At 35.0% G+C, this 14,445-nt stretch overlaps 1 protein-coding gene across 3 annotated transcripts in view; it reads left to right on the top strand.

Moving 5' to 3' along the window:
• The window catches only part of KCNH8 (potassium voltage-gated channel subfamily H member 8), a 221,496-nt gene that overhangs the window by 185,468 nt on the left and 21,583 nt on the right, over positions 1–14,445 (top strand). For 2 of the 3 annotated variants that reach the window (XM_072412427.1, XM_072412425.1), the window contains 2 exons: positions 4,397–4,435; positions 10,659–10,993. In XM_072412427.1, coding sequence (XP_072268528.1) covers positions 4,397–4,435; positions 10,659–10,993 — 374 coding nt within the window. The remainder of the gene's footprint in view (positions 1–4,396; positions 4,436–10,658; positions 10,994–14,445) is intronic. The other variant, XM_072412426.1, reaches the window with a different exon arrangement.

Raw genomic sequence — 14,445 nt, 5'->3', positions numbered from 1 at the left:
CATAGATTTTTCACTCACCTCCTGTTGTATCTAAAAATGATATTGAAAAGGAATTCCACCAATAAAAGACAGACAGTACAAAAACTATCCAGGCAGGGGTTTTAATCCATAATCCTTTTGTATCCTGTCTAAAACCTAAAAAGTTTTGGTTATACATACACTTTACCTATGCTGCACTTGCCTTGAATATGTCAAACGCCAGATTTTTACATTGTTGCACATTGTTTCAAGAAAAAAAATCTAATGGTTTTTAATAACTCGAAGGCTATTTCATGGGCTGGTGTGGGCAATTCCTTCGTTATGTCATTATCAATTAAGCAGATAAAAGGCCTGGTGTTGATTTGAGGGGTGGGTGCTTGTACAAAGGAGCTCTCCATGCAGGTGAAACAAGCCGCCCTTAATCTGCAAAAACAGAAAAAAAAACGTCCCAGAAATTGCTACAATATTATGAGTGGCAAAATATACAGTTTGGTACATCATGAGAAAGAAACAAAGCACCGATGAACTCAGCAACGCTGAAAGACTTGGACGACCACGGAAGACAACAGTGGTCGATGATCACAGAATCATTTCCATGGTAAAGAGAAATCCCTTCACAACAGCCAACCAAGTGAACAACACTCTCCAGGAAGTAGGCGTATCGATATCCAAGTCTACCATAAAGAGATGACGGCATGAAAGTAAATACTGAGGGTGCACTGCAAGGTAAAAGCCACTCATAAGCCTGAAGAATAGAAAGGCTAGATTGGACTTGATGAAACCAAGATCAACCTTTACCAGAATGATGGCAAGAAAAAAGTATGGAGAAGGCGTGGAACAGCTCATGATTCAAAGCATAGCACATCATCTGTAAAACATGGCGGAGGCAGTGTGATGGCTTGGGAGTGCATGGCTGCCAGTGGCACTGGGACACTAGTGTTTATCCATGATGTGACACAGAACAGAAGCAGCCGAATGAATTCTGAGGTGTTCAGAGACATACTGTCTGCTCAAATCCAGCTAAATGCAGTCACGTTGATTAGGAGGCGTTTCATAATACAGATGGACAATGACCCAAAACATACAGCCAAAGCAACCCAGGAGTTTATAAAGCAAAGAAGTGGAATATTCTTGAATGGCCAAGTCACCTGATCTGAACCCAATTGAGCATGCGTTTCACATGTTGAAGACTAAACTTCGGACAGAAAGGCCCACAAACAAACAGCAACTGAAAGCCGCTGCAGTAAAGGCCTGGTAGAAAGGAGGAAACCCAGCATCTGGTGATATCCATGAGTTCAAGACTACAGGCTGTCATTGCCAGCAAAGGGTTATCAACCAAGTATTAGAAATGAACATTTTATTTTCAGCTTTTTAATTTGTCCATTTACTTTTGAGCCCCTGAAATGAAGTGATTGTGTTTAAAAAAAGGCTTTAGTTCCTCACGATTTTATGCAATCTTTTTGTTCAACCAACTGAATTAAAGCTGAAAGTCTGCAGTTCAAGTGATTCTGAGTTGTTTCATTTAAAATTGATTGTGCTAATGTACAGAACCAAAATTAGAAAAAAGTGGTCTCTGTCCAGATATTTATGGACCTAACCGTATATATTTTATACTTATGCTTAGTTCCTGTCAACTGTATCATTTATTGATCCATCAATATCAGTATCAGTATCATTCATTGTACTAGGGTAATTTAATTAGGAGCTTACCTATGCAAAATTGACCTATAGATGTTTTGTTTTTAACTATAAGACCTATCAAAAAAGTTAAAAATGAGTCCCAAAAGCATAGGATACTCACCTAATAGGCAACCCATAGCCCAGCACATACATACGTAAAAAAAAGTATAAGGACATATTAAAGACCATATGTTCTTCTCTGAAAATTTTATGGCAGCACAGCTTATGTTTGCTAGGTGGCATCTGTACAAATCGCTAGACTTCTGGAACAATGGGCCTGATTTGCTAAAGCTCTCCAAGGCTTGGGAAGATACACTTTAATCAGTGGACCTGGGTGATCCATAAAACCTAGAATGGATTTTTTTTAAGTAATTTGTTGCTCTCATTGCAGAACTATTGACCCTGCATTGTGAGAAATTATGTCAGTGCCTCTGATCGGGGATTATAGAAGAGGAGCATTTATCCCCTGCAGTGCATGGACAGCCCTACTGTAACAAAAGTGTGTATGTATATATATATATATATATATCCAGGAGTTAGGTTTTAAACTTTTAGAATAAATTCTTAGGATATCCAGTACTGGGGAGCCATTTCAAGCAAAAGACACAAATTAATAAGGGAAAATCTTGCCACCAGAGACCCCTTGGGATAAAAAGCTGGTGAATGATTCAGGTGGAAAAGCTTTGAATGCAAATCTAAAAACATAACTTGGATGTAAGATTCTATTTAGCTTGGTTGTACTTTATTTATATAGATATGCCCCTGAGCATTTTTTAGACAATTAAGCATGTTAAGGCTGACTAAAAAAGGAATGAGCATCTCATTATTTGTTTCCTAATGTCTATGAAGGAGGAAAATACATTTTTTAATGTCTTGTGCTCCAAGACACAACTTACAACTGCCAGTCTGGAAGTTTAATGAAGTCTTTTGGGAATAAAAGGTTGAGTGTAATCCAAGTATCCATAAATGTCACATTTTTACAGAAAAGATATATAAACATTTTCAACACAGATCATCCATTCTTCTTTCCTTTGTTTAAAATAAATCCAATTCAAGTAAAGTAAAAAAAAAGTGGTAAATTAATGTCCTGGATATACATTTTATTCCTACTTTGTACTTTAAGGACAGGGTTGGTGACCATTTTTTGTACTTTAATGTTTTATGTATGAACTACTGGAGGTCAGCACCAGCATTTTGTACTTGAAGAGTGTACAAGATGTCCAGACATCCATGCAGTTATCCACGGAATAGTGCTATATAAAACTTTATTAGGATACAATGTACCTTTACAGTAAAATCCGACTCCAGCATAAATATAGACAGAGGGCCTTCCTGATTTTGTATAAAAACTGTGTGCTGCAACTTTTTAGTTTAAATCGACTGACAGAGTGTTGTATGAGGGCGATGTATGTAGTATTATTACAGAAAGGGCTAAAGGCTACCAAATCAGCTGTATAGATATTAAATAAACCTTAAAAATATCCCCTTAGATTATCAATATGTGCTTTGACATTGGAAATTTGATTCTTAGAACCATCTGGTATATAACCTAATAACATAAATGAAAAAAAAAATCACTTCCATTTTTTGGTGCCCCTATATTTGGAATGAAGGTTTGCATGCACGTTGCAGGGATTAGGGATCAACGAGCGAGTTTTAAAAACTCGATCTCGCAGCAGATTCGGCCGTTCTCGCTTACCGAAATTGTAAGCGAGAACGGCCGGTGTAAATTTGCCAAACGAGAATGAATTTAAAAAAACACAGCTCAGTGTGCGATCCCCGGCAATAGAGGTTGATAGAGGCAATAGAGGCAATATAAACCCAGGGAACTTTGTGGTCACAGCTGATTAGAGGAGGCACGCGAGTGCCTCCAATCAGCTGTGACTGCAGGAGAACTCTCAATGAATTATAACAATAAAGGATATATTTAGGCAAATATTATAAAATATGCATGTATGTTTGTAATAATGTCTTAAAGATGTATTAGAGTTAGGCTTTTTACCTTGCAAGGGAATTGTCTCTTAGCTTCATAATTGCGGTGACAATTATTTTTTTCTTGCTACAGACAGGTAAAAAAGTATGCTACAGGGGGAATCAGAAAAAGAGTTAGCGCTACTGGTATATTACATTTCATATATTATTTTTATGTTGTCCACGGTTCTGCAGCAGCATTGCAGCTTCCCAATGTACTAGAGGCTGTTAATGTACCTGTTTCACTATTCAAGCTATCTTGTTGATCAGTTTTAGCATAGAGGATACAGACAGATAGACAAAAAAACTTTTCAGGATGTCAGCCACCAAACAGTACCCTGACTGCTATATGACTTTAAGGTAGCTAGGTGAAAGTTTAACTTGGGTTTTTGTAGTGCATTAAAGTGGACTTCTTGCCATGGGAGAATTTAGGTTGCCACTGACCGGACCTTATTCTGAAAATTTTAATTGTTTAGATTGTCATACTGATTCCCTGATTTCAGTAAATTCTAAGTCAGAAAAAGTATGTAGATCCACATTTTCAAACTATTTGCTGCATGTTTGTTCTGGGTTGTTGACATGAACAGCAATAATAATACATCGGATGACTATTTTATAAATAAAGTGTTTTCCAATGGCGTTGACTTTAGCTTTTACCTTAAACCATTAGGAATAGTTCCATGCCAGTGCAGCTCATATAAAATAGAATATATTCTGCTTTTTCTGTTTTTAATTAACTAAGTATTATTTTCTTTTTTTATTTTAGAGAATGTCAAGACTCTCTTGCAAATCAACTTTGTCACAGGTACAAAACATAGGGTGGTGTCCTGCAGTCAATGTTAGAATTCAACATTAACAGCCCTATTCATGAAAGTTTTTTCATTTTCATAGGCAATATATAGTTTCTGCAATTTAACTTTACCCCTTCTCTATCATCTACCATTTATTTACTACTATTATTTTCAAACTTAAATCTAAAAACATGTAGAATTATAATTTATATAATATATATATATATATACACATAATATTACTTCACAGAGATATATATTTTCATTCTTTATTAATGTTAACAGAATGAAAAAAAGGTTTTTTCATTAAATGCAAGAAACAACTAGCTTCCAAGTTTGGATAGGCTTTTTTTGTATCGTTTTACATAAATATATCATAAAAACATTAGATTTTACCCAAGTTAAGCATACGCTTTTATGAATATGGCTTTAAAAGGACCCCCAAATCTGTTTACAAATTTCTTTATGTATATTCATTATTAGGGGATGGCTGTATATATTCTTCTTGTTACAGGATTACATATAGGTTACATCTCTTTTCCATGAAGATGTTTGTTAATCATGCTGGCTATAGACAGGCTATTTGGCTGTTGATTAGGATTTTTTTTCTTTAACTTCAAGAACCTTAGAATTTATGTGGTTGACTTTATTAAGAATATTTATAGTCATCCAGTCAATGGTCATCAAATCAAATGTAAACAAAACTACTGTTTTTTTTTTATATTTCTTGCACATAGGTGGTTATGCAAAGTTTACCCACAGTTTAACCACATTTGCTAAACCAAGTAAATGTTCACTTGGCAAACTGAACATTCTGTACTCATTTAGCAAACTCCACCAAGTAATGATCAATTTAAAAATGAGTGCTTCCTAATTAGTACCAAGCCCTTCTATAAAATAACTGAGAAACCACTGATGCTGAATAGCCTACCATCTGCTTCTAATAAACTAGGCCAGACAACTGCCTCTGATCAAGACATTTGAAAATAATCAGATAATTTGCTGAGTTAGGTGAAACATCAACCTGTCTATGGCCAGTGTCATAAATTAGCTGTTAAGGTTACCATTGTGTATTTGCATTACTTTAATTCTTGTATCCATACTCACTTCATATTTTTTTAAAGTCTTTAAGTCTGTTTTTGAGTTTTGCATTTTTTGACAAGTGACCAAGACCAGATCATATGGCCATTCAATGGGGTCACCAGAAAAAATAGGATAAAACTAGTGCTGAAATGGTTGCTGCAACATCCCTTTCTGGCCTTTTATTTGTCTGTTTGGTTAGTAATTTCTGTGGATAAAGTTTAATTTTGTCTAATGATCTTGTCTTAACCCATTTGATTATGTCTTTGGCTCTTAAGTAGCCATACATGGCCCAATAAAAGCAAGATTTGCCACAAAATTGAGCTTTACCTCTAATAGTGGCGAAACCGGTGTAAAAAGAAGTGCTTCAAAAATTAATAATGCGGTTGTGATGCTTACTGGTGGATAATAATTTAAAATAATGAGTTCAGACCAGACAATATTCTTCGCAAGAAAACAGTCTATGTATAACCATGTTTGGAGCTGGCCCAGAAGAATTTTTAATAACAGGGATAACTTAACCAGTTTCTTTGAGTCTGAACTTCACCTCAGGGATTGGTTGGGTTGCTCAGCCAATTCAGAAAGCCTGCATCCTATTTGATGACCACGTGATAATCACTGACCTTAAAAGAATAATCTATACTTCCCTGACTCCTGACTCTTTGAAGGACACCTTAGAAGTAGAAGTAAAAGTATAATACTTTCTTATTTAGCTATTCATGTCAGAGGGGCAGGGATTTTGCCTTAAAAACCCTTTTGTGTCAATAGACAAAGGACATGGAAAGGGAGGAAAAGCATGAGCTTTCCCCTTTTTGGAAAGTTAGGAATGAGGTCTAATGCGGTATAATCTGCAGATATTTAAAATGGAACTGAATTTAAAAAATTGAAGATTTGCTACATTAGGTAATAGAAATGATATTTTTCTGCTAAAACAGTACATTTGTGCATTTGTCCTAAATTTCTCCCTAAAAATATCAGCTTTTCCTGTGTGTTTCTTTATTTGCAGGGAGGTATCATTGAAGGCACCGTAACCTATGACATCTATTCTCACAATAATTATAGTTAGGTTTGTTATGTCAATATGTCATTATGTCTTACCATTTTCCCTGAAAAGGAAGCTGTACCTGAGGATATGCAGTGCAAAGATCCTTTTGCCTTTGCTTTATCCACTCTCCTGCTGCTTTTTTATTCCTCCATCAGATGATCATTTATGGGAGAAGAGGGTGCTGCCTTCTACCAAGATAACCACTTCTACATAGAGTTGGTGTGAAACAAGACATGCTAAGTTAAAAGTTAGAAAAAAGAAAAGCACATTTTCAGTGGTTCTTTGGTCCACCAGTTAAAAAAAAACTTAATAAAGTCACCCACAAAGCAGATTTTCTATTATCTACCCACCTCTTTTAGCTAAACAGCTCATGTAGGTTATTTTAAAAAGTGCAGTGACATGTAAACTGGTATTGGGATTTAGGTGCTGAATGTCACAACATATTCGCATGCTGCCTATTGGATCTGACATTTTTACAATATAATCAAGCCTGGCATTCTGAGCAACCTACAGAATCACCAGTTGAAAAAATGCAGGTAAAGGTGAGTAGTAAGTGGAGTGACACAGTGATAGTTATGAAAATCTCCACTGATAGATAGGCTGGCTTGAGCAGGAAGTGGGTGGTAGCATGAACATATCTCCAGGAATAGGAGGACCAACATGGACAGTTAGTGGGTGGAGCATCACAGTTTTAGAGGTGAAAATCAACAGTAAAAGGTGGGTAGGCTCAGGCAGGTAGTGGGTGGAACAGTACAGCAATAGTGGTATTTCACTTCTTTTTTAATATTGGAAAATCGAATGCTACCCTTTGAGGTGACAGATTTTGCACCTTTCCCTCCTCAAAATTTCATTTTATACATGGCTTTCTATTATCAAAGATAGCTATGTTCAAAGTGTTTTTTCTGCTATTCGCTGTGCTAAAAATATATAGCTGGGGAGTTGGGACCTTAATGAGGGGTACTAAAGTCTAATTTTGCACAGAATATTGTAAAACCTTAACAAATATACTTGTAAAATGCTTTTATTGAATTGATACCATGTAGTACATGTAGTACCATGTAGAAGTAGTACATGATGGTATCAAACCTGCTTTTCAATAGCTAGTTGTTTGGCTACACAGACCTTAAAAGCAAACAAGAGAAATATAATGGCTAACAGAGAAAATACAGATAAGTCTAGAACTGACTCTGGGAACTGGGTTACAGGGATAAATGAGATATATACATTTTTTAAAGCTGTTTTCCAGGAAGATATTTATGAAACAACAGTAAATATTGAAACTACAGAAAGACCCATATGGTCCAAAAGGGTAATTTAAATAGGCATAACCTGAAAAAAATCAAGCACTAATCAATTTTGTTCTGATGTAGCAGTTAAAAACATTAAATCATATTACATGTACCAAATTTTCTGGTTAGACACATATTAACATTTATAAGGAAACAAGAAATGCTTTACAACCCCTATATACTTCAGTGCCTCAACAATCTTCATGCCTTGTTTTTTTTTCTTTCAAGCCTACATACACTGCCAATTAGACCTGACATGTTGTGCTATAAATGCTATAAAACGTCAACTGCTTCTTCAAAGAGAGAAAATGTGAATGAGGGCTAGGAAAAAGTTGTGAAAAAGAGCCATAGTTCAGAAAAAGGCTGTTAAACCCCAATATATTATATATTGGGGATATCACAAAGAAGGACAAGCAGGCGTGCAGAATATGGCCCTTAGACTAGAAGAGGAAGGGACTGGATGAACAATGAATTAGGCATTAAAGACTAGAATCCTTCACATTACTCTACTAAATCTGTATAAGGTGGATAAAACTAAAACAGCTAAAAAGATAGAGTCATTGGGGAGGCTATACTCCCCAAGGAAAATGGCAAACAAGATTACAAAGTACAAGTACAAAGGCTTGTACACATTCTAGATAAATGCTGTTTAAAACGCACATGTCCCAAAGATGCCGATCCATCATTCTACAACCATTTATGAAGCTTGTGACAAATAATAATGAAAAACAAAGATTCAGGACAATTCTGGCAGATTAATTTGTTCAATGATCTGCTGTTATCTAGTGTGTGTACAATCAACAAATGATCGACCCCTAAAGGAGCATTACCTTGTTCTTCAATACAAATTGTTTATGCCACTGCTCAATCTCTTACCAATCACTGTCTGTACAGTCATCAGGAAATATTCCTGATGTAAATATACAGTGTTTTATTTTATAAATATATTATGCAAATGTATATTATTATAACTGCTGTTTTTAACAACCATAAAATATATTAATAATATCTTGTAGAAATATTTTGTTAAAAACAGTAATTATTGTTTTAAACTTTCTGATTATGTAAATTCTGGAACCTACCTCTTTGTTTTTATGATAGTGAACTTTTCAGCTAAAACTATGAGTAATAATCCTTATTTTTTTTTCATTGATATTTGTATTATAAATTATATTAATAATAAATATACAAATTATATTAAATATGTAATATATTAAATAAATTATTTAATTAGAATATAAATTATATGAAAACGCAGCGTTAACCTTCACATGTTGTTAACCTTCACAAGGTTGTGGATATACAACTTGTTTACATTCAAATGGGGATATTGTTCTGATTTAAAATGAATGATATAATCTGACAGTAAATATAAAAATGGTTTATATGTAGCAACACAACTAAATGAAAATATTTTCAAACTTTAACCCTATTTTTTTTATCTGTGACTGCCTGAAGATATTCAAACAGGTCATTGAAAGAAAATACTGTTTTATATCCCCTAGTGATTGTCATACATATTTTCTTCATATAACTATAATAAGTCAATACTCGTAGTAAGTAAATATAGTAACCCAATATTACAGCTATCTGAAGGCTAATTTCCAATCAAGATTCCAAGTTAGATGTTCCAAAGTAAAAGCTTAACACTAGTAATAATACCAGTTGGTTCCCACTAAATAGGGTTCAGTGCCACAGCTTCCTTGTACAGAAAAACACGCTCAAAAAGTAGCAACTGAAAAATGGAATGCAAAAATATTTATGTTTATTCAAAGTACAGTTCTAAAATATGTAAACTAAATCTAATAGTTTGGGTCAGGTCTGTTCATGGGAGATCTTGGTGGCGTTTGTATTCAGGAGGACCCTGGAATACCAATTTCTCTCTGCCATCATGTAAACTAGAATTGAGATCCTCTATAGGCATTATATTGTTGACCAAAATACCGCCATAGGTAGGTAGGGGTGATTCCAGAGTAGAAGAATACCGGATTTAGCAGCTTTAAACGAATGTTTAATGAGAGATTTGGCATAGGCGTTGATAGGCCAAAAAGAATGGTGGGTCTTGGTGGGAAGAATTGGTGGGAAGAAAGAAGAATGGTGGGAACCATTAGCTTTCCCACATCTCAAACATACTTTTAATACTGATGAAAAATAACAGTGAAGTTTCTTAGGTGTTCCATAGCATCTTCAGAGAATTTTGTAACTCTAGATATCTCTAGTAAATTCTAGATATCTTGCTTTCTGTTGTGTTTTTTGATAGATATTGGGTCTAATTTATCGAAGCACACATGGACTGTTGAAGACTATCATGAGTAATCCATCTAGTCTAGGATTGAAAATATTTGCTAAATAACAGCAAGGATTTTACAAAATCTATTCCAGGAATCTTCTCCGGTCTTGGGGAGCTTTATTAAATCAGACGCATTGTTTTAAGTTTCAATCAAGTCAGATGGAATACCGATCATATATCGTGTAAAGTTTTATGGTTTACATGGTTGTAATAAGTGGTGTGTTTGTATCTGCGATTGTAATGTGCGTGTGCTAATCAATAACTCTTTATTAGTTTGCAAGGAAATAAATGCATTTTTAATCTCTGTTGTATAAAAAGGAACAAAAATGGTACATAGTTGCAGAATTTAAGTAGCAGTTTTGCAAGGAAAGAATGATGATCTTATAGTGTACCAAGACTTTCGCCTAATTGCCTGTGTTGTTTGACTTTGCTCTTTCAACACTATAATCTAAAAATTGAAGAACATAACATCATAAAACACAATAATTGTCAATTAAACCAACTTTAAAGTCTTAAAATATTTTGTTTTTCAGACAGAACCAAGGGGAAATGGCAGTGTAAATAAAAGGCTATCATCCATCGTAGAATATGATGATGATGAAGAGACAGGGGAAGATGAACCTTCATCTCCTTCTCCCATTCGTACAAGGAACACAAAGTACAAAAAACCTTCAAATAGCTCTCTGGGGATTAATCTAAAACCATTCTCTGGAAATGTCCCATACAAGTCGCCAATGAAATCATCAAATCTTAACTCAAAAACAAGGTTAGAAAATGAATCCTATTTTAACAGCAGAAGACGGGATAAAAATTTAAGACTCAACCTTCCAACAGTTACAAGCCTAGGACCACCAGATTTAAGTCCCAGGTACCTCTTTTATAACATTTATTTCATCTTAACTTTGATGCATAACAAGCTAGCTTTACAGATTTAAAATTCTTTAAATGGATGCTGCTGTCTGAAATTGATGGAGACCTAATACAAATTGATGTCACTAATACCATGTAAGTCATTTGTATCTCAGCACTTAGGAAATGGGAGCTATGAGGTTTTAAAAGCATTTTCGAAGGTAACAAACAAAGCTGTAAAGGTGCTACTAAGCAACAAAGAAGAGTGTGCATATATAGCTGCCAAATTTTTACAATGAATATTCTTTAAAATATGAATTAAAGTTACACTTCAACACTTTGAAGCTACTATATTTTATCATGAAAACAGTCCTTTAACTGTGGTCAAATGAGATAAAGTAATTAGCTTTCTGTAGGTGGAATAAAGTATTTCCTCAGACTCATATCCCTGTAACTTTACGGTATGTTACATTTGAGAGAACACAGTAACCAGCTGATGTGTTAGATATCTGTATAATTCCAGACCTGTGGTGAGTCCCAGGAGTCGCAGTCTCAACCTCTTACATTCAATTGAATAGAAGCAGTGTTTTGCATGCAGCTGTGGCAGATGGTGGCATGGTTTAGCAAACACAACATGTTGTGTTTGCCCACTGAGTTGTGGCCAACAAATCTTGTTGCTCACAGTGGGGTTTCCTCTTCCAGTCACACAGCAGCAGTTTGCTGTGCGGCCATATTAGGCTCTAATCGGCTTAGTATCATACTGTGGGCCCTTTACTCAAATGAGTCAGCATCTCAATCCAGGAAGTAAATGCTGGCCCCTAGATGATGCCTAAATAAAAACACATAAATGCATCATTAAAGAAAGCACTCGGCTTTCTGTAAGGGCTAAATAAAGACCTGTCAATGTTCCATGGTCATATTACCTAGACTACATGCATAATACCTACAGCTGATAAGCTAAAAATTTATAAGCTATAACAATAAATGCACATGGTTAAAAAAAAAGTATTGTGCTGCCTTCATTGCATCTTAGCAGAGACAATAGTATTGATATACATTAGCTTTTCTACTGCCCTCTAGTGGTTGTTTTTTTTGTAAGCAGTCTTTGCATAATATATTCTAGCCAGCAACAAGAAATTATCTAGATTTACAGGATGGTGAAAGGCCCGCCTAGTCTCCATCTTAGTTTCTCAGTGAAAAGCATCTGTCCTTCCCATCAAGCCTGGCAAACGAATTGTCTGTAAGTAGCCCTCTATGATAGCATTTTATGAAGAAGCATGTAGAAATATTATGCATTAGATAGCTAGATGTAAGCTATATATTGCTGTACTCTGTATACTGATATATATCTGTTTGTATTGTATTGTAGTCTCAAAAAAAAAAAAATTAAAGTAAATGAGGAAAGACAATAAAGTTCAGAGAATCTCAGTCAAGAAGCAGATTTCTCCGCTTATTGGCCTTATTTACAGTGTTTAGCTGCCTGTCTAGCTGCACTACACAGGACAGTGTTGTGAGGACAGAACAAGTATGCTTCTGCAAAATTATTGATTCCCAGGTCTCATGCATACATACAGTGGCCAAAAACATAATTCTCTTTTTCAAAAACCCATATATGCGCCCCATGCTTCTTACAGCAAACTTTCAAAACCGCTTGCCTTGGTAGCACTGGCACAAACTGAAGACTGCAATTAGCTACTTTGACAATCTGTATGCAAGACAAGCTTGACCTCTTCGCAGAGGTGCTGAAAGGTTCCAAAGATGAGCAACATTTTGGCTGCTGAGCTTCAATAAAAAGATTGGGGAATACTAAGTCATATTATAAATCATATGAATGGAATGGAATTCTACTATCAGATATCTTGATGCCCCTGGAGGAACTGTTGACGTGAGCTCAGCATTTTAAAGTTCCTATTCTAACATCTCTTTAATGCAGAAAATGAATTGTGTAAGTGCCAGAGCAGTAAAGATACTTCTCAGGACAGTGCAGCCTTGCAAAAGAAAATAATAATAATGACAATAGAAACAGAGCAGACTATATATTTATGCAATTCACAGTTTAAATTGAAGTTCCATTTTAAAAGTACATCTGATGTTAGGGCCCTTTTAAGAAGAAAATATTGTTTTTTTTCTTATACCTTCACACCGCAGTACTTTTATACAGAACATTTATTATGTTAATTTATAGTAAATCTGTATTATTTTAACATCTATCTACCCTTCTTTTATACTGATAATCACAACTCTATAATGCCGATCTCTACATCTTATGATCTTTAAAAACAGTTATTAGCACCTCCTAAAGTACATCATATAATAGAACACAAGAATCACATTAACACTCTTGTTTAATGTAGTTTAACCTCATTCCATTTTTCCTGCTATTCACTAAGCCAGACGTTAATTAAATTTTCATCAGGGGATTTCTGAAATATTTTGCTGTAGGCAAAGTGTCCTAATGTAATAAAATACCACCCTCATGATTGCAGCAAGCAGCAGGGAAAAAAAAAGCCGTCTAAAAGTAATAAACCTGAAGTGATGATGGTTGTCTTCTCCCAGGATTCTGTTTTATAACTGATTAGATCTAACAGTTACACAGTTGCATCCTTTGAACTCCTTACTAGTTCATCTACATGCTAAGCCAGCTGGTCCTAAGGAACCTTTTTTATTAGTTCAATACATGGGACAGCCATGTGTGAAGATCTGACCCTGCAGATTTGAGGGATTGCCAGCAGAGCAAATCTAACCATCTGTACATAGTATAAATGTAAGTAGTATAAAAAGAAACTTTTTCATCCCAAAAATGCTGTTTTGAGATCCATATGATCCTAAAAGACATATTCACAATTTAAAGAAATAAGGAGCATACTAGATTTCTACTTTTTCTAATGGCAATGTCCAAGGTTAGCAGTTGGAATATTCTAGGCTACTGCTCACTCTCTCCTATAGCTTTTAGCTGCTCTTTTACCCATAATACTGCAAGAGACGGGCACTATTTTACCTAATTATGCAGTTCTGATATGTACATAACTCAGCCATACAGAGGACAGCCAGGTGGATGACACACAGTCCTGATTTTTCAAAGCTCACCTAGACTTGAGAAGATAGACTATGATGGAAGAACCTAGGTGATCCAGCAAAACTTGCATACAACCAATTTGGCTCAAAGTCCTGCTCTTCTCTCCCCCACCTTGGGTGCTTCTATATAGGGGATTGCATGGTTATAAAAATTTGAATACACCACACATTCTTGTATTTTAAGAAAAAAATAAATAAATTTACAACTAGAGTTTAAATAACTCATACTGCTTAGTGAAATGCATTAGCACTAAATCTAATGCACTCTATTTAATAATAAATAGTGTTTATTAATAATAACATTTTAAAAAACACTAAGCTATTATTTTTATCATTGGTGATGAGGCATGAATTTACACCCAAACTTACTTTGTGTGCCTATTATATATAGCATAA

The sequence above is a fragment of the Pyxicephalus adspersus genome, chromosome 5 (genome assembly GCF_032062135.1).
Source record: "Pyxicephalus adspersus chromosome 5, UCB_Pads_2.0, whole genome shotgun sequence".
In the NCBI taxonomy this organism is placed as follows: domain Eukaryota; kingdom Metazoa; phylum Chordata; class Amphibia; order Anura; family Pyxicephalidae; genus Pyxicephalus; species Pyxicephalus adspersus.
The sequence above is the reverse complement of the archived record's forward strand: the minus strand, read 5'-3'. Positions and strand labels throughout refer to the sequence as shown.